The following is a 24,929-nucleotide window of genomic DNA, read 5'->3' as shown; positions in this document are numbered from 1 at the left end:
TTTTTTTTTTAATTTCGTGCCTATGCTGTTTATTTATAGTATATCTAATGTTTAAATTAATTTTTATAAAATTTGCCGTTTCGTAGAAATTCGCTTTAAATTTATTTAACCTTTCTCGAGAATTTTTTTCCAAATCTCTGAACGATGAGCAGTTTTAGTATACAATTTTTAATTTTGAACATTTACAGCATATTCACAACTTTCAGCTTGTTGCAAGTTTATGCTATATAACCCTGAATGTTTATTTTGACAAAGTAACATATTATATCCAATCATTACAACACCATAAAATAATTATAATGAAAAAATATATTTGCGAAGAAAGTCGTAGTTCTTTTCTATGTTATAAAATAACTTCTTCTTAAACTAAACATATAGTGAAGTGTAAGGCGCTTTGCACTTAGACCTTGGTTACTTTCGATGCAACTATCACCGGCGAGCTATCATTACTTTTGTTCTGGATTGACAGTCGTAGGCTGAATTCTTACCCATCCAGCATACCTCTGATGTACTTAACATATGTTCTGTCTGCAAAAAGTTCTTGTATGATACTAACCATCTTTTGCATGCCTCACCAAAACAAGTAATTTTACACTCCTCTCTCTATGTACCGACCCCATCGAAACAGCCCGTATCCTAGACGTTGAGTTAGATGGTTTTAATAACAATTACTTCTACTATTTCGCTCAAGCAGTGTCTAGGTATTCCTTTGCAACAAGAACAATATTCGAATGGAATTGAAATATAATTTTTCAATTATGGATATTTCTTCAAACCTCCTATAAAAGCATTTTATTTGAAAACTTCTGGAAGACTAACGTAAAGAAATATTTCTCCAACTACGAAATAACCATTCAACCTGATTTACTCTAATCTCAATCGACAACTTTTGGAATCTAAAACTGTGTACGTTTAAAAATCAGAAAATGTAAACGACTCTTACAACTTTTCCTTCTCTTTTTAATATTTAACCAGATGATCCAACCACATCATGCGGTATGTTGATCTCAACCAACAAGGGTTTTACAAGCCTTTGATCGTATCCTTTCTTTCTATATTAAGATTTTTAAGTTGAGACATGATGCATTACCTACAGGTACGTTATTTTCACTGACATCTTAATAACACTATTTCACAATAATTTTGACATTTCTTGCTAAGTTTGATTTGCTGAAACCGAAAATTATAGTAAAATTTCCATAACACGTAGGATTTTTTGTAGAGTGGTGTAGTCAAGGGGTGTGTTTGGTCATCTGTAGATGTTCTCTTGTTAGTTTTAAGCGTTTGCAGTACCAATTTGGTTATTTTTTTAGAAACTTTTTAGACATTAGTGTTAAAAATTGAAGAAAATCCTCACACTGCTTCTGTTTTGTAATACTTTCCATATGTGCTCTCATATCACCTATATGATATTTAAAATCTTCCATTAATACACTTTGAATGTGTTATTTCAAACTATAAAAAACCAAAATCCGCTAACATTTCACTTAGCTTAAGTATTAATAGTTTCAATATTTCAATACTGTTCCTGAATATATCGCTACTTCGGATAACCTTGAGCATTCTCTGATATCAACCACATTATTGTGGACATCTCAACTTATCCGACATGACACTTCATTCGACTGCCTAACTTAATTAGACCTTTTGACTTTAAAAAATTTAAAAAAAAGGCATAAAATGAATTCAACTATAACCTTAAAAAAATATTATTTATAAACTCAAAATCATAACTACGACAAAAATACTGACTTATAAATTCGTGCGAATTCAAAATTTGAAAAAAACACATTTAGAGATCGTAAATTTCTTTAGCATACAAGAATTGAGCAAATCAACTTATTTAAATATACATATGTATATAGTATAATATATGGGCAACACCGTAAAAATATGTATGAAATTTAAAATTAATGACTTTTACCTGTAGATACTCATAATCGTGTACTTTTGGCTGCATTTTTGGAATGATGCGCAAACAAAATAAGAATATACGTTATGCATGAAAACGAATTGCTTTGTACATATGTAAGTGTGTGTGTGTGCAATCATGAAATGTGTTGCTTGCGACATTGAATTGCTCTGCGCAATATTTCCAACTACACACTCAAATGATGAATGTTTGAAATTTAAGTATTTTTCGAAATGTTTTCAAAAACAGTTCTTTTGTTAAACTTTTCAAAACAGCATTTTTCGAAAATTTTCAAAAATAATATTTTTTGAAATTTTTTAAAGGCAATATTCTACGAAATGCTTTCAAAAACAACATTTTTCGAAAAATTTTTAAAAACAATATTTTTTTAACTTTTTTTTTTAAAGCCATATTTATCGAAATTTTTTGAAAAGTAATATTTTTTACGAAATGTTTTCAAAAACAGTATTCTTCAAATTTTTTTCAGAAACAATATTTCTCTAAATTAAAAAAAAAACAGCATTTTTCGAAAATTTTTCAAAAACAGCATTTTTCGAAAATTCTTCAAAAACAATATGTTTTGAAATGTTTTCAAAACCACCACTTTTCGAAAATTTAAAAAAATAATATTTTTGGAAATTTTTTACGAAGTGGTTTCAAAAACCACATTTTTCGAAAAATTTGTAAAAACAATATTTATAGAACTTTTTTCAAAAGCCATATTTATCGAAATTTTTTGAAAAGTAGTATTTTTTCGAAATGTTTTCAAAAACGATATTTTTCGAAAAATTTTCAAAAACAATATTTTTCGAATTTTTTTCAAAAACAGTATTTTTCTAAATTAAAAAAAAAACAGTATTTATCGAAATTTTTTCAAAACCAATATTCTTCGAAGTTTTTTTTTTAAACAATATTTTTCGAAAATATTTCAAAAACAGTACTTTTTGAATTTGTAGTAAGTAGTACATGGAAATATTGATACTACCGAATTTAGTTCAACACACTAATAACGGAGGTCTGCACTCCGGTTGTTGTTGCTACACAAACCTGCTTTTCCATATGACTCGTGGTTGAGTTTTTGCGCGAATGCGGTTGACTCGGCGCCAGCGTATGTGTGTCTGTGCTGTCTTTTGGTGCTGGCGCATTTGAAGCTGGCACATCGGCTATCGCCGGTGTTGGCTTGAATTTACGTTGCAATTTTTCACAGTCTCGCAATGTGTTTATAAGTAATCTAAATAATTCCCAGTGGCCAAAATTGAGACCGAGCACCTGTTACAAAAAAGTTAGAAAGCAAGTTTTAATTAAAATTGATGAATTTATTAAAATTGAAACATTTTGATTGGTGTGCATGATATTACCCCTTTCAGATCGTTAATATCGCAGTATTTCAGTACGCGCCCGTTTATGGCATTCTCTTTGAGAATAGGTGACAATTTCGGTAAAGCGGGTCGCAAGTCATCGACGCGCTCCAGCAAGCTGATGACACCTTCCACTGTCAAGTCGGATAGTTTTGTCTGCAGCACGTCATCCTATAAATATTTACAACAAATACTTCACATATCATCACAACACATGCCATAAAATTCAGCACTTACACCAAACGAATCACTTGGCGAGCCGATTAGCGGCGTCATAGCTGGCTCCGAATTTATACTGGCATTTCGATGTCTCAACTCATAGTCGTTGTGGAATAATTGATATGGCGGATAAGCAGCGGGCGAAGGCACATACGTCGGTGTTGGTGGGGGTATGCGTACGGCAGGATTAATGCTCGGCTTATTCTGTAGCATTAGCGTGCCTTCATCTTCGATTGATTGTTGGTCCTCTGCAACAAAAAATATATTTAAGTATATGTATATTTTTAATTTTTATAATAATTTTGCACGAACCTTTCAAAACTTTTCTCAAATATGGATCGAGATTGATAGTGAAAGGCAGAAATATGCGCAAATCCGCCACTAACAAATCCGATTTGTGCAACTGCAAGAATGCATCCAATTTGCGTTCATCGCGATCGAGCTCGAGCAGCGGTGCTGCCTCGCGTAGGCAAGCGATTTTCGGGCGTACTCTATAAAAAAAATAATATTTAATTGAGCTTGGGTATATAAATAATTAAAACATTCAAGACAGATATTTTGCGGCGTGAAATCACCGTCGCTGGTGAACTGCAGCAACAAGATCAAGACCCCAGTAGGAGTCTCTTCATCAGGCCATTCTGTGATCAATAGGATAGGTGAAGACGGTAGAAACCTGCCGGCAGGTGACGTAGTGTCGGGTAGAGTCTTCATACGCGGCGGAATCGCCAACAGTAGCAGAGGAACATTTGCTACAATTATGAAAGGTTCTACAAGGGTCAAGGGCAAGTCAGCTGAGCGAGAGTCAGGACGATAGGGTAGGACCGTACGCAAAAAAAAAAAATAAATCAGCAGTTAAGCGGCAAAGATCGCATGAGAGAGAAACCGCCCTTGGTAAAATACTCCGAACAGGAGCTTCGCCAAACTAATCGCTAAAAACGCTCGCACAATAGAGCTTTGCGTGTTCGACCGCAGGAGGGAGGATGGTGCCATATCCCACGTCTTCCTGAAGGCTGTCAGAGGAAACCCTGGGCCACCCCCAAAATATTAGAGTGCCGGATGGCACCATGGACATCATAAGCTCATTAGATGTGCCGATGAACTATCGGCTCTCCTATATAAGGAGGGAGTCTCTCAGGTGGGGGAGGTATGGAGGTTAGCCATAATGGAGGCTGTGAATAAAGTGGATCTTCCACTTCGTCCTAGGTCTCTGTGAGATACTGATATATATTGATTTACATTTTCACTTAACCTTTGAAGATGCCTTTCAACTAATTTGTGGTAATTTTTCTGCAGCTTACTTTTATGGGCGTGATTTGACCGCAGGCGTTTTCGCTTGAATCACTTTAAAAGTCACTATTACTATCCATCTACGGAAAAATATTTTTCTATTCTGAAACAAAGTTCTTTCTAAGAATGCTATTATTATTTCACTCATACTTTTTGACCCGTAAATGATTTTGACAATTTTATATCAGATTTCTTTAAAGACTTCTGTAGAGGGATTTTATGATATTTCTCTTAAAATTGAAATTTAAAGCGGGTCGAGATGACCATCACCGGTAATTATTTAAGGGTTAAAAAGTTATATGAAAATATGCCTCCGATAAATTTATTTTAAATCCTTTTGGGATAGATTCAGTATTCAGTTTTGAAACCCATTTTTTATAACATTTAACTCCATTTTTTAACAAAAAAACTTAAATTTCAAAACTCTGCAAAGAGTTCGTGCTATAGAATATTATTGCTACCGTTATCGTATATCATTCAAACACTTGAGGTACCGAAGCCGAAACAAAAATATTTATTTTGTAGCATAGTGTAATACGCACTTTTCATAGACAGCTTGCAGCGACACATTATCGTCGTACGAATCCATGAAGTTGTCGTGCTGCAGCACAATCATGCTGGCACGCAGCGGCCACTGCTCCGTTAAATTGATCCAAGAACTTAAACGATACCAACTAAAGTCTATTTGGAATGCTTTCAGTAGACGCACTAAAAAGAAAAACAAAATAAATTTTAGTAAACTCTAAACAAACGTGCATGATCTGCTTGAAACTAACCGGTTATGTAGATGACATTCATGAGACGCCGCATACTGCGCGGATTCACATCACTGAAGTAGTCATCGGTTAACATGATGCGCGACAGATCGAGCACGCCCTGCGGATTCTGACCCAAACGATGCAAATTCGAGCCAATAGAACTGGCCACCGACTCGGAGAGACGCATCTTCTTGCCGCTGCGTCCGGGATTGTGCGAGGTGCGCAGTTTCTCTTGACTGGACATTATTTCTGATGCATTGGACAAGCGACGTGCCGACACCGAATGTCCCAGTGTTGGACCATCCTCGTTAGGGAACTCACTGTAGTTGCGTTTGAAGAGCATAGCGGTCATTTGTGCGCGTTGCACTTTACGCAAACCAGAGTTCTGCAAGTACACCGGCAAGTGCACCAAATTGCGCAAGAAATCATGGCCACCAATGCCACCTTCGGTGAAGAGACGTCTGCTATTAGCCTCTGCTGCTTTGGCAATAACATGCGGGTCGACAGCGATGAGCAGAACAAATGGACGATTCGGCGAGGAGAGCAGCGTTTGTATGGCGTTGAGCACACAAAGTATGCGCTCCGTATCACATGAGTCTAATGCGTCCACCACGCCCACAAGACGGCTTTGCTGATTCGTAAAAGCATCCAGGCACTGTGGGGGCACAAGCATATTTATTGCAAGTTTTTACTGCGAAATCACACCTACTTACCTTCACCATATCGGTCATAAGCGCCACCTCGGCGCCCATTGCAGTCAGTGGCGCGCCCTCATTAAGACGCACCGAGCGACGCAAATGGCGCCCTTGTGAAATGAAGAGCGAACCGAATGCCTTCGCCAGTCCGTGTAAATTCGTGCAGATAATAGTCACTAATATCGCGCAAATTACATAAATCGAAACGAGTATACTTTCTTGTTCCTCAGCCGAAGCGTACGTGAAGTACGCCACCACGAGCGAGATACCCGTAATAAGTGTTAACAGACATAACTCGAAAATGATCACAAGCGGCATGCAACACATGCGACGCCAACGCCAACCGGATGTCACTTTTAACGCCTTGGGACGAAACGCGCGATACAAGCGTGTCGACAGCCAACCATAGTGCGATTCGATGGCTTCATAGAGCGCAGCCAACATATGTGTAACCGCACTCTCGCCCGTAGGCGACGCGCTACTCGCCTCAGCAAAGTGAAAACGCACCGGCTTCGCTTGTGCGTCCGCTTGCGCGCCGGGCGGATGACAGAATGCCACTTGTAATATGAGACGTAGACGACCGAAGCGCTTCATAATGCCATGTTGCACCGAATAGGCCCAGTAGACGTCCATATGGTTGTTGGCATAATTAATACTGGCAAGCAGGAGGTATGTGAACACTAAATAAAGCACTGCCGCTATACCTCCCCACATGGCAGACCACGAAGATAGGCCGACTACGGTGCCCAGTACTAGCGCAATGTGCAGATTTACCAGGAACATCAAGCCACTCGTATTGATGGGCGGTTCCGCCCACTGGCGCGCGAAATTATTCATCTCATCGCGTAGTTTGTTGAGCAGAAAACTTTTACCGCTACCCCATTTGGCGTACAAACCGACCGTAATGGGTGTGGTTAGCGTGGGTTCACTCAGTACATCAGCCAAAGCGGACGAGTACAATTCATAGCCGAGCATGCCTTCCGAGTCTTCATTCGTATTGAGACGACGCGCGCCAAACACCTGTCCCAGTATAGTTTTTTGATGTATGGTATCGATATTGTATGGCGTCTCACCGGCTTTATTGGCTCTGTACAAGAGTTGACTATTTTTGGGGTTGCGCAGCAATGCCTCCACAATCGCTTTGGAACGCGCGCGCATAGCAATGTGCAAGCAGGTGTCACCGCGCTTATCGCTCGCCGTCACCTTTGCCTTGCGATCCAACAGCATTTGCACCATTTCCAGATTACGATTGCGCACGGCGCGCAGCAGCGCGGTATCACCGTCTTTAGTCGCCGCCTCAAGATCGGGATTGGTGGACAATAGCATCTTTACGATATGCGTGTGACCTTTCTCCACCGCGGTGTATATAGCGGTTTTCCGATCCTTGCCTTGTATATCGACATCAGCATGCTTCTTAAGCAGCGCTTCAACAACGCCACGATGACCACCCTTGACGGCATGTATGAGGGGCGTATCGCCGGCACGATCTTGTATGTTGATGTAGGCGCCAGCGGCGATAAGAGCCGCGCATATTTCCTACGGGAGAAATAAGGAATCATCGAATTATTTTTATAGCATATACTAAATTGACGGCGCGCTGTACCCACCTGGAAGCCCTCACGACTCGCAATCGCCAACGCTGTCATGCCATCCTTATCCAGCGCATTAACATTGGGTTTCTTCTCCAGCAGTGAGGTAACACAGTCTGTATGTCCACCTGAGGTGGCTACCAGCAGTGGTGTCCACGAATACATGCCCGCTGTGTCGACATTAGCACCGGCCTTTAGTAGCGTATCGACAATCTCAGCATTGCCTTTGCGGCACGCCCACACCAAGGCTGTTGTGCCATACTTGTCGCCGACATTCACCTTAGCACCGCGTTGCACCAACAATTCAACAATATCTCTGAAGCCACGACCTGCTGCCCACAGCAGTGGACCCAAATGATAATTGCCATGCACATTCACGTCCGCGCCTTTCTCGAGCAGAAAACGCACCAGATCGGTGTGGCCACGGTAAGCGGCCCACATTAATGCCGTCCAACCGCCCTGTTCAAAAGAGAGAGGGAGAAGCACGACAAGTGTTAAGGAGAAGCGTTCGGCGAGGTATGTTATGCAAAAATATTTACCATATCACGATGCTCAATATCGGCGCCGTGATCAATGAGCACTTGTACGATATCGAAGTGACCATTTTTGGCCGCGCATATAAGTGCCGTCCAGTTGTCATTGTCCTCCGCTTGGACATCTGCGCCGCGTGCCAAGAATTCGCGCACAAAAACAGTTAAGCCACGTCCAGCAACAACCATAAGTCCAGTGGTGCCATTCTGTTATAAAAAAGATGACAAATCTCGATATATTACACTTTTCGAGGCAATAAAGCTTTTATGAAAAAGCTGTCATTGGATGTATTCTTCCAAGAAACCCCTGTGTGGTGAAGTTAAGAATAATATTACTCACCTCATCACGATCATCGACGGATAAATGCCGACTATCTAAGATAGCGCGCAAGCCGGATAGGTCATTATTTTCCACATATTGTAGGAGCGCTCGATGTGCTAGTGAACCCATAGAATCTCCGTAGCGATTGAGATGCTAAATATAAAAAAGATAAAAAACATTAGAAAAATATTGCAGCGCTTGTTGAACAATATTAATAGATTTTGTTAGTTAGGGAGAGTTTCATGCCAAAATATTATATGGAATTATTTAGACACTCAGAAAAAAAACACATATATCGCAAGGCAAAAATTCATCTCAAGGTGCATTGCAGTTGCTGAATATATGAAAAAAAATTTCAGCATAAGACGCACACACTAAAGTTTTATGCATCACAAAAATATCTTATAATATTTTCCACAAAAAAAAGAGCTTTCACATTCACTTCGGGAGCTAAAGTTCACATGTGCTTTAGCTTAATCAAAAACACACCAAAATCACAAAAAAGTGTTACATTTTCCACAAAAAACAGCTTTCACATTCAGTTCGGAATCTAAAGCTCAAAAAAGCTTTCGGTTCATCCAAAACCAATGCAACTTTCACATTCGCTTCTGAGTTTGTAGATCATAACAGTAGCAGTTAAGGCGGATCAACTTTCACAAATCACAATAGGAGCTTTTACATTAAAGAAGCTTTTTAATTAACTTAAGCAACAAATGGCTGGGACAGCCTTGGACCAAACATACTTCTTCTTCGTTTTTTAGTTATTATCGTTATTAGTTAAAAGTTACTCAAGCTTTAGCCAATAGTACCACGGTTTCATTTTCACCCTTATTATGTAAAAAAATATATACCTATTTCACACAAGGAGAGCTTTCACATTCATAACAGGTTGATTTAGACAATTTAAGAAAATTGCAAAACTACACATGTATAAGTCAAATAAGTATTAAGTATTAGTGGAGTAATATAAAAAATATTTAAAACTTACATAAAATTCGCTTACAATATTTTAACTCAGAAAAGCTCATTTAAAAAAAGTACAAAAGCAAAATGTTTAACTAGACGTATTCATCAGGGCAGGCAATTAGTTTAACAGTTATTGTGAACATTTTATGGAGAGGCAAGTTTCCAAAGCAAGCTTTAAACTTATGCTAATTGTATTTAAAAGCTTCCAAGCCATGAGCTTAAATTAAATTAGTTAAAATTGGAGAGATTGACAACATTCATCTGTTAAATAAGTAAATGAGTTATGCACAAAAGGATGAAGGATACCTCGGCATTGAATGAACTAGAATTAGTTTTTAAAGAGCTTTCACTTTTTAAACAGTTTACAACACTGGCTTAACAAACTTTCATAGTTTTGATCTCATTTCATTTCATACCAATAATTTGCGTACATAATTTAAGCATATGAAGTACCAAAGCTTTATATATAGAAATACAAGTATTTAGTATGAGCCAATATAATCCGAAATCTGCTATTTTAGTTTTCAGAACTTACAAATTAATTAGAAGAGAAGTGGATACGCTAAGTTTAAGCTCTATGCCATTTGCTTAACATATGAAAAATCGGTTAAATAATATTATGGGACATAGTACCACAGTTTCATGCCATGATTATCACAAAAAAAGTCAAATCTGCTGTATAGCACGAATAAAACTGAATACCTCCGAAGTGGTGGAACACTAACCATCCCTAAACGTCATAAATTTGTCTGCCGTATACTAAACTTTCCTAAGGGATAGCTTCTAACGCATTAGCAGACAAGTCCAGATTTAACAACTTCGTGGATAGACTAGCAGCAATCAAGGCTTTAACCACGTTTTGTATATCGGTCACAGAAGTGTCTTGGAAAGCAAAGCAGCAGTGGAGACTGTCGCTAGAAGTAAGCGACTTCACTTTTATTGGATGCCATGTCGCAAACGTAACGATGGCAATAAGATAGTAGACGAGATTGCCAAGAAGGGCGGTCGCCCGAAAACATGATCAATGTTGGGGAAAGCCCATGCATTTTTTATACCACGATCTGGACAGTGGCATGGCAAGAAAAACCAAAATGCAATAGGACAATCTATCTGGGTGCAAAACTGCAAAAGTCATGTGTAAAACGTTAGATTGCATATGTATGTACAAAGTTTCTACTGGCACTCGATAGAATGGACTGTAGGAACACGATCGGAATACTTATTGGGCACAGTCTGATGGCGGCACACACCTGCAGAATGGGACTGACAGAAGTCTGCAGGAAATGTCAAAAGCAAGGCACCAAGGAATCTGTAGAGATTAACTTTTTGCGAGTTAGGTCACAAAGTCTGTTGAAACTCGCTTTAACCGTAGGCGCTTTTGGTGGCGCAAAGCACGAAAACTGATCTATTTGTGGCTCAATAGCCTGTTAGATTAACCGAACTAAACTTTTCTTTAATTTTGTGTCATATTAGTAAGCGAATTATTTTGCATCGTGGGACTGTGGCGTGGCTTCGAAGAGCATTTAACACAATTAAACCAAATTTTTTGGGTTATATGAAGTCGCTAATCCACGCAGATAAACCCGAGACTGGGAAAAGAATATTCGTTTTGGATGAGAATATTCGTCTAAAAGTGGTCGAAAATGAAACGTTGTGGCTGAATTTTATTCGAGCCACTTGCCCAAAATCATTTGTAAAACATAATGGTAAACAAATTTGCTATCATACGAGGGGTGATCCAAGTAGAAGTACTTTCTTTAATAACCTTCTTTTAACAGTTCATGGGTGAGTCGTGTCAAGCTGTCATGTTACTTTTGTTCAGTATTGCTTGGAATTTCATCATAGAAAGGCGTATGTCTGAACAACGTTCAAATCGTTCAAGTTCGCTACGAAAATTCACGTTCTGTAAAGAATGTGGTTCGCACGCTTCGCTCAACTCATGGTCCACATAATCGGCCTACTGAGCGAACTATTCGCAACACTATTATCCATTTTGAGACCCAGCATTCATTATTGGATAATATTCGACCAAATAGACCACGCCCAGCGCGCAGGAAGGAAATATAGCAGCCGTAGTTGAAAGTATACACGAAGATCATGGAAAGTCGATTCGGCGCCGTTCGCAACAACTCGGACTGATGTATGGAACGACTTGGCGCATTTTACGCTTTTGAAAAAACTGAAGTCGCTCGACCTTCCCATCGCTTCGCGCTCAATGGGCTATTAAAAAGTTCCAAGAAGATCCGGCGTTTTCGAGCCAAATTTTGTATATGTATGGGTATGTAAACAATCAAAATTGCCGCATTTGGGACGAAGATCAACCTGAAGAGATTCAAGAGCTGCCATTTCATCCAGAAAAAACAACGGTTCGGTGTGGTTTATATATGCCGGTGGAATCATCGGTTCATTCTCCTACAAAAATGATGACGGTGAGAACGTAACCGTCAATGGCCATCGTTTAGATTTATAAACGAGGAATGCACCGCAGATAATTTCACGTTTTGGGCCGGTCGCTTGGCCACCAAGATCGAGTGATATCACGCCGTTAGACTTTTTCCTATGGGGATATGTAAAGTCTAAAGTCTATGCGGATAATCCAGCTTCGATTCAGGCTTTGGAGCAAAACATTATGCGTGTTATTCGCTAGTTACCCGAACCAGTCATTGCAAATTGGACGGGATGGACCATATGAGACGTAGCCGCGGCCAACAGAGATAAACATCAAAAAATAAATGCCAAAGAATGTTCTTTGAATGATAATACACAATACCCATTAAATTCGAAGATTCATTGTTTTTTCTTTAAAAAAAAAGTAGAGAACCACGAAATGGATAACTTTTTATACATATAGGGGTGTACATTCGATTAGTGTGAATTTAAAATTGCCATTGTATACTCTTTAATAATTTTAACCATTTTAGGTTAGAGTGTGTTTACAAAAACAAACCAAGGAATATGCAACATAGCTCAATCAAAATATTGAACCACTTAAATATAACAATAATATCGAATTGTTAAAACATGATTTTTACAACTTTCATCATTGATTTTAGCAGCTCAATTGTTTGGTTCACAATTAAGTAATGTTGACTAATTTATTTTGATGCTTCAACTATTTCGAGTGATAACTGAAAAATCACAAGTGCTACAAAAACTCTTTAAAAGTTATGATAAAAAGCACTAGCCTGTAGAAGTGCCAAGTGTGGAAATGAAAATGCCTGAGTGAAGCAATGTAAATAAAAGTGCAATAACAACAAAAAATTATAACAACAAATTCAAGTTAAAGATAAGGAATAGCGTAAATATTTACCTTTATATTAAGTGGTCTTAATGGACTACTTACTATGTCTAAGTAGTGGCTTATTAAATGTAAGATATTGTGGATATGTGTACCGAGGGAGTTACGAGGGTTTCAGTTGCAATCAAATGTGATAAAATGTTAGAACTGATGACATTGACATTGATCGATTGGCATGTGACACTTTAAGGGCGCAAATACACCTGTTTGTGCATATGTGCTTATGTCAAAATGTGACACAAATATACATCCATACATGTTTATAGAAAATGTTTTAGGCCAACATTGACAGGTGTTAATGTCCACGACAGTCTTGTTCTGTGTTGTGTATGCTGTTGTTCTTATATTTGATCATTTTATTATGACGACACAATTTTATTAACTGTGTCAGAAGTGCATTAAGCCAAATAAGCAGATATATTTAAATATCAGAGAAAGTTAAGGTTAAATATGTCGATCAATGCCACAAGTTTTTTGGCTGGAAAGAACAAATATACACATGTATCTTACTAAGACTTTTTTAAATTTCTGCGCACACATTTTAAATGCAACTCTGCTTTTTTCTGCACATAAAGTTTCCCTTTATGTTACTCATATTTTTAGTTAATTATGTTAGTACATAGTATATTTTTTTTCTAAATTTAAAAAATTTAATTTTTCCGTTTTTATATAAAACAAGAGGAAGTGTTAACTTCGGCATAGCATAAAAAGCAGGGACCGTAACTCTTATGACTTTTATCGAAAAAATCAAAAAATAAGAGTTATTTTTGATTTTTATATATTTAGATCAAAAATAAAAGTTATTTTTGATTTTTATTTTTTTAGATCAAAAAATAAGAATTATTTTTGATTTTTATATTTTTAAATCAATAATAAAAATCAATTCAAAATTTTTATTTATTTATTTTTTGCTGTTATTATAACCGTACACCTTAGTTTTACTTTAAAGCTTAACAGAAATTAAGAAACATATTATGCCACAAATTTTGAATTGATTTTTATTATTGATTTAAAAATATAAAAATCAAAAATAATTCTTATTTTTTGATCTAAAAAAATAAAAATCAAAAATAACTTTTATTTTTGATCTAAAAAAATAGAAATCAAAAATAACTTTTATTTTTGATCTAAATATATAAAAATCAAAATTTAAAAATCATACAATATTTCGCATATAGTTCACCTAAAAATCATGATGGTGTAAACAAAACTTTTCTACGATGTTCCTTTACGTATGATTTTTTTTTATTAAAAATTGTAAAACTACTCTTATTTCCGGTCCCTGATAAAAAGGTATAAAAAATTTTAATACCAGATATATGCTACAGTGGTTCGATCTAAGCAATTAATTCAAAGATTATAGCGGTGCCTTGGGCAATAATCTATGCCCAATTTCGTGAAGAAAGGGACTTTTGATCGATCAGTTTCTACGGCAGCTATATCCAATAGTGATCCGATATCAGCGGATTTGACAACTAAGCAGCTTCTTGGGAGAAATGGGTTATTCAAAATTTCAGATGAATATCTCAGAAACTGCGGTACTAGCTTGGAGGATGGAGTCATGTAGAGAAGTTCACACAAGTGAGAAAAGTTCTTTGATTGCCATTCACTTGGGAGTGGTCAGAAACGATTCTTTTACATATGGCTTTCACGGCTTACGGTCCTAAACCAAGTATCCTCTGGGTAGACAAAGAATATCCGTTTGATGCCGAAACATCGCCTCCACATGGTTGTGCGCGGGGTTTGGGATCCGCCACGTAAAAAAGGTCCCAAATGAAAATTGACAGCAAGAAAAGAGATGCCTTTATGCCGCGACGTCTGAATTTGGTATCCCCGCAAAACTAATACTACTGTGTAAACTGACGTTTAGCAATGCCAAAAATTCCGCCAGGATTGGGAAAGAGCTCTCCTAGCCGTTCGCCATCAAACGAGGTTTCAGACGACTCCCTTTCGTGTGACTTCTGAACTAAACAGGGAAGGTACCTTCTTCTATAAGAGTGTACGCCGATGATATTGATATCATTGGCCTCAACAAACACGCTGTTAGTTCTACTTTCTCCAGAATAGATAAGGAAGCAAAGCAAATGGATCTGATAGTGAACAGGGGCAAGATGAAATATCTCCTGTCGTTCCACTCGCGACTAGGCTCCCACGTCACTGTTTACAGTCATAACTTCGAAGTCGTAGATAATTTCGTCTATTTTGGAACCAGTATTAACAGCAACAAATTGAGAAGTCCCTTCTCTCGACGAACAAAAGATAAACTCTACAAGTCACTCATCATCTCCATCCTGCTGTCTGATGCGTCGGCGCTACGAGTTTCGAGAGAAAGGGTCCTTTGTGAATACCACAGTCGATGGAACGATAAGCTGTATGAGATATGCGACGACATATCTTAGCGAATTAAAAGACATCGGCTACGCAGCTAGGGCCGAATGAATGAGAACACTTCAGCTCTAAGAGTATTAGACGCAGTACCCACGGGGGGAAGCAGAGAAGAGGAAGACTTCATTCCGTTGGAAAAATCAGGTGGAGACTGGCTACACTTTGCATCTCCAATTGCCGCCAAAGAGCTAAAGAAGAAGAAGAAGATATAACGCAACTTAGTTATCATTCTCAAAGACACTTCAATTAATTCTGTTTAAGTAACTTGTTAGGCAAAAATCTTGAGATATATGAAGTTGCTGAGAAACTTGGACCTAATGCTTTACGAACAAGTTTTAAATTTAGTGTATATGCTACAATATATAGTAGTAAACAAGCTATATTAATTTTTAGTTGCTTCCAGTTTCCTTAGACGTTTTAGAACTTTTACTAAGCAAAAGTATTAATGTATATGAAGACACTTTGTAAGCATTTTCTATTTACTATCCATTAAGCTAATAACACATGACAGCTCTTAAATCACAAAGCGTTTAATGGATCAATTGCGAGGCAGTATTCTAAAATACACACTCTCCCTAAGCGACCAATCAACTTAATGAAATGCACTGCAATTTGAAAGTATTTTTGCTCACGCAAACCACCTCCTCTCCTCACACGCGCCCAACTACATACGATCTTTTAGTAATTTGTGTGTGCGTGTGTAGCATGAAATGCGAAGTGGCATAAGAAGTGCAAATTTAGAATTGAATTCTTGTAAGAAATGTATTTCATTACACACAACACAAAAATGCGAGGCAACTGGAAATTGTTAAAATTAACTGAATTTGCATTTAGTCGATCCTGATCAGCACACCTCTTCGAATAACTTAAGTTTTTAAATTGTACGAGGGCAGTTTGTTAAGTCATTGACACCTTCAATCACATTTTGTTTGCTCTTATTTTATTTTTAGTAATAAAAAGTGATTAAAGATTTCTTCCAAATTAATAAAAAAAGAGAAAAGGTGAACGACATCCTTTGGTCTACTTTCATTTACGGTCAATCCAAGCAATCTGTCATTTCAACTTTTCTTGGGTATAATATCATTTTATATACATATTTCTTCAGCTATTGCCTAACGAATTAAAGACTCAGGGTTTACCTTGCTTAATAATTATAATGACAATCCAATCTATAAAATCGGAATGTAATGGATTTTTTGCTCAAGCAAGAATGATAGGAATAATGACTGAATAATAATGATCTTTTCAAATGTTTTTCAGATTCCTGACATATCAAAAGCATAATTTCTTTTCAATTGACTTAGATACAAAACCCAAGCAGTTATCAACTAACTTTAATTTTTTATTTCCATTTGAAGAAAAGTGCTGCAGGGTCGCATTGGATGCTGTTCGAAGCATGTGGTGATCATACTCTGTCAGAAGCAGCCTGCAAAAGATGGTTTCAATGGTTCAGAGATAATGATTTTGATGTGAGAAATGAAGAACGTGAAAGACCATCAAATGTTTGAAGACACCGAACTTCAAGCAATATTGGATGAAGATGATACTTTGTGTCAAAATGGTAAAAATCCGAAAGTATGAAAAAAGGGTACAACATGAATTGAATGAAACCGAAAACACAGTTGTGAAATTTTGCTTCAAAGACACGAAAGAAAATAAGTTTTGCATCAAATTGTCATTGGCGATGAAAAGTGGATTTATTTTAACAAGCCTGAACGGAAAAACATCTGGTATACATGTATATATGTATATATATAAGGTCAGCCTGTCGTTCGGTATTTACGAACTAGTCTTTCAGTTTTGGGATACCAACCTGCAAATTGCACGCGTCTTTTCCACGTAGCTGCTAATTTGTTGGAACCGCCGATATCGTAGCATATAGGATGTATTTACCCTTAAACTGATTGATCGAAATGAATTTCTTGTGTGGAAAATTGTTTTATTTAACATGTGTTAAACCACAGAAAATTCAGAGCAAATTTTTCTCGCATCACTTTAATCCTCCAATGACTGCCGGAAAAAATTAAGGTTCAGTTACAAGACAATAGCCCATGGTTTAACACTAAAACTGGAAAATCAACCATCAAGGATTGGTTTGCTAAGTTTAGACGTGGCGAAATGAGGACCAAGGACCAAAAATAACGATCAGTTAAAAATCCGGAGCATTGTTTGAAGATGTTCAAGTGTAAAAAAGCCGAGTTTTTGCATCGACATGTGACAATGGATAAAACATGGCTGCATCATTTCACTCCGAAGTCCAATCAACAGTAATCCGAATGGACAGCATATGGTTAACCCGCGCCAAAGCGTCGGAAAACGCAACAGTTGGCTAGCAAGGTTATGGCGTTTGTATTTTTGGGATGCGCATGGATTCATTTTTATTGACTAACTTGAAAATGGAAGTACCAGCCAAAGCATCTATTACATGGTGTTATTAAACCGTTTGAAGGACGAAACGATCGCGTTTGTAAAAAAGGAAAGCTTTGTAAGAAAGGAAAGCCAATGCACCGTGGTCACAAGTCAGTGAAAACGATGGCAAAAATCCATTAATTGTGCTTCGAATTGCTTCCATATTCACCATATTCTTCAGATCTGGCACCGAGCAACTTTTTTGATATTCTCAAATCTCAAAAAAATGCTCGCTGGGATGAAATTTTCGTCAAAAGAAGTGAGTGATCGCCGAAACTGAGGCCAATTTTGAAACAAAGGACAAATCGTAGCACAAAAATGGTATCGAAAAGTTGGAGAGTCGCTATAATCAGTGTATCAGCCTTGAAGGGAACTATATGGAATAAATAAAAACGAATCTTGACAAAAGTTTTCTCATTTACTCGTCTCCCATTCACTCGTTTCGGCTTTGAGTGTATAATCTGAATTTAATCTGATTGATGAAAAGCATTTTTTAAATAAGCTCGTCAATTTTTAAAGACATACGTGAACCCAAATTAACTAAAAAACAACAATGCTTTAACTATTCAATTAATTAGACCATTAAATGTCGCCTTCAACCCACTGTAAATTAAAAAAAAAAAATTAGTTTCTTGATATTTTTTTCACAGGTGACAATAATTTTCATTTAAGATAATCATTTATCATAACGGTACTGCTCCGCGCAATAAATGAAAACGTCTTACAAAATTATAAAAAGAGCTTTTTAGCTCAATTAGCATGGAAATGCCGCAAATGTAAAACCTTCACTTAAATTACCATACAGAGCATGAGTGTTTGACTCATTTATGCGTGCTTTGCTGCTTTCATGTAAATTCACACACACACACAGCAAGATAAGTATGCATGTGTGTATGTAAACAGAATTCGGGGATTTTTCTTGAGTGCTGTGCATGTGTTGGTGCAGTTTTTAGAGCGCATGAAAAGCTAATGCCACAAAGCAGTTAAATATTTTACTATTAGCTGCCGCGACGCCAATCGCCAGCGTTAATTAATGATCGCTTGACGCAGAACGCACACGCAACGCTAGCGCGCCTGTGCAGGCAGCTGTCATATCTGTAAACACTTATGTGCCTGTGTGTGTGTGAGTTGTAAAATTACCATACTGGCAGTGAGCGGTTTTCAATGAATCCATCGTTTAATCAATGAAAATTATTGCAAACAGCTCGCGCTGCCTTTGCGCATGGGTTTTTTCTTTCATTTTATTTTTCTAATAATTTTTATACTTTTTTTTTATTACTGTTAGACGATAAGCGTTTTCGCTGTAAAATCAAGTCAACGCTTACGCGCTGTGGGAGATTTTAATTGCGGCTCATATTCTGTTTCTTGTTACATAAATTTCATAAAAGCAGGATTTTCGATTTTTAATTCATCGGAAATCGCAGCTGATATTTACAGCTGTGTGTGTATGTGTTTGAATATTTTATGAGTGATTTACTTGCTTGCATTGACTTTGTGCTTTTCTGTGTAAACATTCAAATAGCCGCCGCCTGACCATTTACATATGTATGTATGTATATATGATCACTACATTCACACATGATAAATAATATTTTTTATTAATTTTATACCTCGGAACATGGTGCGGAGGGTATTTTAATATATTTGTACACTTAACGGTTGTTTTGAGCACATAAAATTGTATATTAAAATTATAGGATGACAAAAAGTTTTCCGGATATTCCGGTTCTGTTCATGCAAGCAATAATTTGAGGGGGAAAACAAAGATGTCTCGAAGAAACTTTGTACACGTGCGTCTTTGCACTCTGAGAAGTGTGGTATTGCCGCTGGTTTACAAAAATAGTATGGTAATTTTATCTAAAAACTGTTGAAACTAACTTTTTAAACCCCTAGACATTTGACGACCTCAACGCTCAGTTGACTGACTTTATACCAAAATGAGAAGAAACGTTCGATTCTTCAACTTGATTTTGCTCAGTCAGTTTGTATGGGAACTATATATATGCTAGAGTCGTCCGATCTGAACAATATCTTCGGAGATTGTATAGTTGTCTTGGACAACATTCCATGCTAAATTTCGTGAAGAAATTTGGCCAAATAAAAACGTTTTCCATACAAGGTCATGATATTGATCGGTCAGTTTGTACGGGATATCGGCGGTCTTGACAAAGATACTCTTTTTGAGATTTAAATATCTAAACAAATTAAGCGGCCATACTTTCTGATGTACGTTATAGTTAGTTGCGGAAAATAAAATGAGATCCATCTTATGATTTTGGTTTCATAGTTAACTTTATTCCGTACACATCGGTCAACACCATTAGGTGGAAATGTTTTTAGGTTAATTTCAAAAGTAAATAAAATTAGACCAGACTTTTCTGAGCCCCCACATACATATTATAGAGATTAAAAGTTTTAGTTCATTTTATCGTGAACATCGGTCAATATACATATTTAATTTATTTGTAATCGATCCAGACCGTGATCTAACTTCCATATGCCAGGTGTACCGGTATGAAGTGGGCGTTAGGATACAAATTTGTTGGTGGGGAACATTTGTTGTGAACGAGCCTTAATTTTTTTCCATTTGTTTGCTTACTGTTTTTGAAAAAAGAAGAGTAACTGAACTTCATCTGGTATCGCGAAGAACCAAAGCTCGTATATGCGTGGTTCATTGGCCTACCAGATTAACTTAACCGACACTCATTGAACAAACATCATCATATTTCTATGGGAAGGATCCAAAAGTGTGGAAAACGGCTGCCACATGAATTGAAAAAAAGAGAATTGGAAAACCGAAAAACTACTTGTAAAATTTTGCTTCAAAGACTAGAAGGAAAATCAGTTTTGTATCAAATTGTCACTGACCAAGAAAAATGTATTTATTTTAAGAGTCCTAAAAGGAGAAAATCATTGGTTAATCCGGGAAAACCATCAACATCGACTCCAAAAACAGATCGATTCGGTAAGATGGCAATGATTTGTGTTTGGTGGGATTAGAAGGGTGCTGTATACCATGAGCATCTAAAACCTGGTAAAACTGTTAATTATAATCGCTATAGATAACAAATAATCAATTTGAGCCGAGCATTGACCGAAAAACTACCAAACTGGGCCGGAAGACACAACAAAGTAGTTTTGTCAGGCCTTCGATTTTTACGCCGAAGTCGAAAATTGGTTGTTTGATTGGCATGGTATACACAAAGTGCCAGAAAGGTGGTCAAAACGTGTAAGAAGTAAAATATGTCCCTCTTTTCAATCCCTGCTAAATGCGAGTGTATAAAATATTCGGCCGCTTTCCAACTTGGCTCTTCCTTATTTGCTTTTGTTATTTTATTTTTTATTGTTTTTTTTGTAATTTTTTCCTCTAATTTATTCGATAAGCCATTTGCGTAGGAGAAACGTGATTTGGCTAATTTGACGCCACATTCAATTGACTAAAATATGCATATATTAATTATTATTGACTCTTGAGCAGATGCTTCGATTAGGTCACGTGACAATACTTGCGCAAAAACATGTGTATCAGCGGGTTCAATGTGCAGAGTAAGCATTTCTAAACATTTCCAGTTATAATTATGGAAATGTACAAATATATATAATTATATTTGTCAATAATGCTAATTTCGTGTCATTAGTCACTAAAGAAAATGATTTCAGCGCTTGGCAGGTGTTATGGCGGGGTTTTGTGTGTTTACTGAAGAATTTTTAAAAGTATCAACAAATTCTCCAGTGGCCCAATTATTTTTACACTGTGTGTAATTAGCCGTAGAAAGTTAGTGTCATTTTCGGTTTGTAAATGGGACTTCCCTGGTGAAATTGTGGTTTCCAAAATTGTGTGCTCCAAAAAGTTTCCATAAAGCGCGTAAGTGATTAAGTTCAGATACATTAATAATCCTATATTCATCTGAATATATATATTTATACATAAGTGTGAAGGTGACATGATCATAAAGAAATTATTTGCTGACATTCTTATTGCAGAAGCTGATGCCTTTTAAAAACCTCTCGTTTTCGTTGCAAAGGCATGCAAATGGAACATCTTTAAATATTGTATATAAAAATATCTTAAATAAATATATAATTAATTGTAATAAATTTTGACATAAACGATTTGCGTAATATTTGCATACGAAACTAGGGTTGCATTGGCGTGAGTTTGGATTGAAAATTAGAGTTTATCCGATATTAGATCACTTAAGGAGAGAAAAATAAATATTTTGAATTAAAAAAAAATATAAGGAGAAAAAATGAAATATGTTAAATAAAAAAGACAGTGGAAAAAATTTAATATTTTATATTAAAAAAATACAACGTGTTTGGGACATAAGAAGGTTAGTTTGCACCAAATTTCGGGAAGACAAGATTTTCTGCAAAAAATATAAAAATTAAAAACTCATACATTTTGGTTATCTGAATTTTTCACATACATTTTGAGGTTATGGGGAAAAATTCTGTATACAAAAGTTATAGACCTTTTCATTACCTATAACATTGTCATACAAGTTTTTTCAATAGGACTGGTAGTTTTGCCGGAAATCGAGGTAAACCGTTCTTAACCCTTAATTTTCAAAATTTAGCCGCGCCTCTCTCCTTACTTTTCCCGATTTCAGAACGCATTTAAATTATTTTTCCCTTAATGTTTGTTATTTTATAAATCATTTCCGAAAGGTTTCAACTTTGATTTTTTCAAAAATTATTACCCTGATCTTAGGGCTATAAATGAGGTGCTTTTTTATATTAGAAAAACAATAAGAAATAATGCATTTACTGCATTTTTAGACTGGATTATGAATCGGCAACCCACCAAATGATGTTGACAAATTCACTTCGATCGAAAACTTTATTTTCCGCTTTTTATAAGTCTAAAGTAGGTATTCGCAGTTCTAAATATGAATTTGTTTTTTCAAAGATCTTTTCTTTGACTGATAGAGAATACCTGACGAAAATAGGATATACTAAGAACATATGTAATAAATTTATTGAAGAAATTAAGCTCTTTGCTCAGCAAATTGGAATATGTTCTTAATCTGGGCCACAACATCCATTCACAAAAGCATTAGTTCAGCGCTGATTACCATACTTTTTCGCTCTTGTACTGCTTTCTTCGTCTTCGATTTCTCCTTTAAATAGTTTGAGTGCAAACCACTATTCACTTTTTAGGTAAACAGAAACCTGGCTGCACATGGTATATGGAATTGACGCTAAATTGCGAAAAGAAGAAACGACTTGTTAATTCGGCTATAACCACGTAAGCGGTGTCTACGCCAGTAAAGAAGAAGAAGAAACTGAACTTGGGAAATGTGGAAGCTAATTCTACTTTTCGAATTCGAGTGATGCTGTACACGGATTTTGGGTTTTCAAACTTAAATTCTTCGAGCCATCGCAAATGTCTGTGTCTATTTCCCTGATGAAAAATGTTTTCACATAAAACACTCATTACAACAGTGAAGATCTTAAGGGTGTATGAACCAAATATACCAAATGCTGAGTTAGGCAAATAAATGCGTAAATTACTTAAAAATGCATTAAGCTAAAAAGTATTATTTATCAATTGAATTAAGTAAAAATTTCGAAAAAAAAGCACGAAGCAATGGCACCACAAAACAGTCATTCTAAAATTTAATTAAAAGATAAATGGATTGCTGAAGCACCGAAGAAGTCATCACATATTTTAACTAAATTTACCGTTGATAAGAAGATAATATTATTGTTTTGAAAATATTAAATGAAATGGATGTATGAAATATATATGTATAATGCCAACAAGAGTTTGTGTGACTCATCCATATCATTTTTGCTACATTTGTGGTGAATATATTCTAAAGAATATCGTTTCAACATAGAATATTTCTAAATGAAGATGAAAGGAATTACTTGTTGGTTTTCTATGTTTGTGAATAAACAAGAAAATAGTTTCAGTTATGAAACTAAGTTGAATGTACCCGAGAACCACCCTGATGATTGCTATTTTTATGAACAAAATCGTCGGTTTAGTACGTGATGTAAACACAGTTTCGATCGTACGGAAATGAAACATGGCACAAACCGTTCGAAACCACTTCAATAAGGCTAAATTTATAAATAAGCTCCATTTATGGGTTCTATGCGAATTAACACAAAGAAATACTCATGGACCGAATTTACATTTGTGAAACGCTGCGAAATTGCAACAAAATCGAGCGATTTCCAAAACGCATGGTTAATGGTGATGAAAAATGGACAACGTCAAGCGAAAACGGTCGTGGTCGAATCACGATGAACCAGCGCAAAGGGTGGCCAAATGGGATTTACAGTATCATCTACCCTGAGCTGTTCCCCTACGGATAAACTTTTAACTCAGAATTGTATTTTTAACAATTGTATCGACTGAAAGAAGTAATCGCCTCAAAGCTGTCAGCTTGGCTTAATAGTAGTACTGTATTCCATTAAAAGACGAGGTCACACACATGGATAGTGACTCGGCAGAAACTGCGGAGCTTGGTTGGGAGGTTCATATGCCTCACCTTACCGTCTGAACCTGTCACCATGTCAGTTCTATCTGTTCTGCCTTGGACGAATGATTTTGTTGATAGAAATTCCCCTCAAGATAAGCTGGTAAAAACAGACTATCCCAGTATTTTGACGGAAAGGAACGAATGTTTCTATGAGACGGCGTTATGAAATTTCCTTCAAAATTATAACAAATTATCGATGCATATTTAACACAAATCTGACCATTCTAACTATGCTAAATATAACCTTTAATATAATAATAATAAAATAATGTATTTTTGTTTTACTATATCGTATAAAAAAATCAAGCTAAAGGGGTTGCTATCGGTATATGGAACTGTTGTAATTCTTAAAACAATGCTCAAATTTCACTATGCTGCTTCCGGAGAAGGGAAAAATTAACTAAAAGATAAAGAAATTTAGTGTGATCTAGAAACAAAAAAATCATTCAATCAAGTTGAGATTTAAACAAACTTATTAGAGATATGGACAAATAAAGCATGTTTAAGTAGCGCTATGAAGAATTTTAAATATAACCTCTATAAATTTATTAAAAATTATTTATGTGAATATGTACTTCTTAACAAAAAAAATAAGAAATACAAAACCAAAAGTGATGAATGAAGTAAAATACATTGCATAAAACAATTCACAGGTTTTTTTTCGAACTTCATGCGGATTTTTGTGTTACTGTCTTGCTTTCGCG

The 24,929-nt window shown here is 36.3% G+C and overlaps 1 protein-coding gene across 6 annotated transcripts in view; it reads right to left on the bottom strand.

Moving 5' to 3' along the window:
* The window catches only part of LOC105222901 (kinase D-interacting substrate of 220 kDa), an 85,770-nt gene that overhangs the window by 10,720 nt on the left and 50,121 nt on the right, over window positions 1–24,929 (bottom strand). For all 6 annotated transcript variants that reach the window (XM_029548934.2, XM_049453164.1, XM_011200447.4 and 3 more), the window contains exons 2-11: window positions 8,689–8,823; window positions 8,358–8,555; window positions 7,837–8,277; window positions 6,248–7,765; window positions 5,553–6,189; window positions 5,319–5,484; window positions 3,802–3,980; window positions 3,508–3,737; window positions 3,271–3,441; window positions 2,960–3,181 (exon numbers count right to left, since the gene is read on the bottom strand). In XM_029548934.2, the coding sequence (XP_029404794.2) occupies window positions 2,960–3,181; window positions 3,271–3,441; window positions 3,508–3,737; window positions 3,802–3,980; window positions 5,319–5,484; window positions 5,553–6,189; window positions 6,248–7,765; window positions 7,837–8,277; window positions 8,358–8,555; window positions 8,689–8,799 (3,873 nt within the window). In that variant the 5' untranslated portion in view covers window positions 8,800–8,823. The remainder of the gene's footprint in view (window positions 1–2,959; window positions 3,182–3,270; window positions 3,442–3,507; window positions 3,738–3,801; window positions 3,981–5,318; window positions 5,485–5,552; window positions 6,190–6,247; window positions 7,766–7,836; window positions 8,278–8,357; window positions 8,556–8,688; window positions 8,824–24,929) is intronic.

This window comes from Bactrocera dorsalis, chromosome 3 (genome assembly GCF_023373825.1).
Source record: "Bactrocera dorsalis isolate Fly_Bdor chromosome 3, ASM2337382v1, whole genome shotgun sequence".
NCBI classification, from domain to species: domain Eukaryota; kingdom Metazoa; phylum Arthropoda; class Insecta; order Diptera; family Tephritidae; genus Bactrocera; species Bactrocera dorsalis.
Note: the sequence above shows the minus strand (reverse complement) of the source record. Positions and strands in the feature narration are given on the sequence as shown.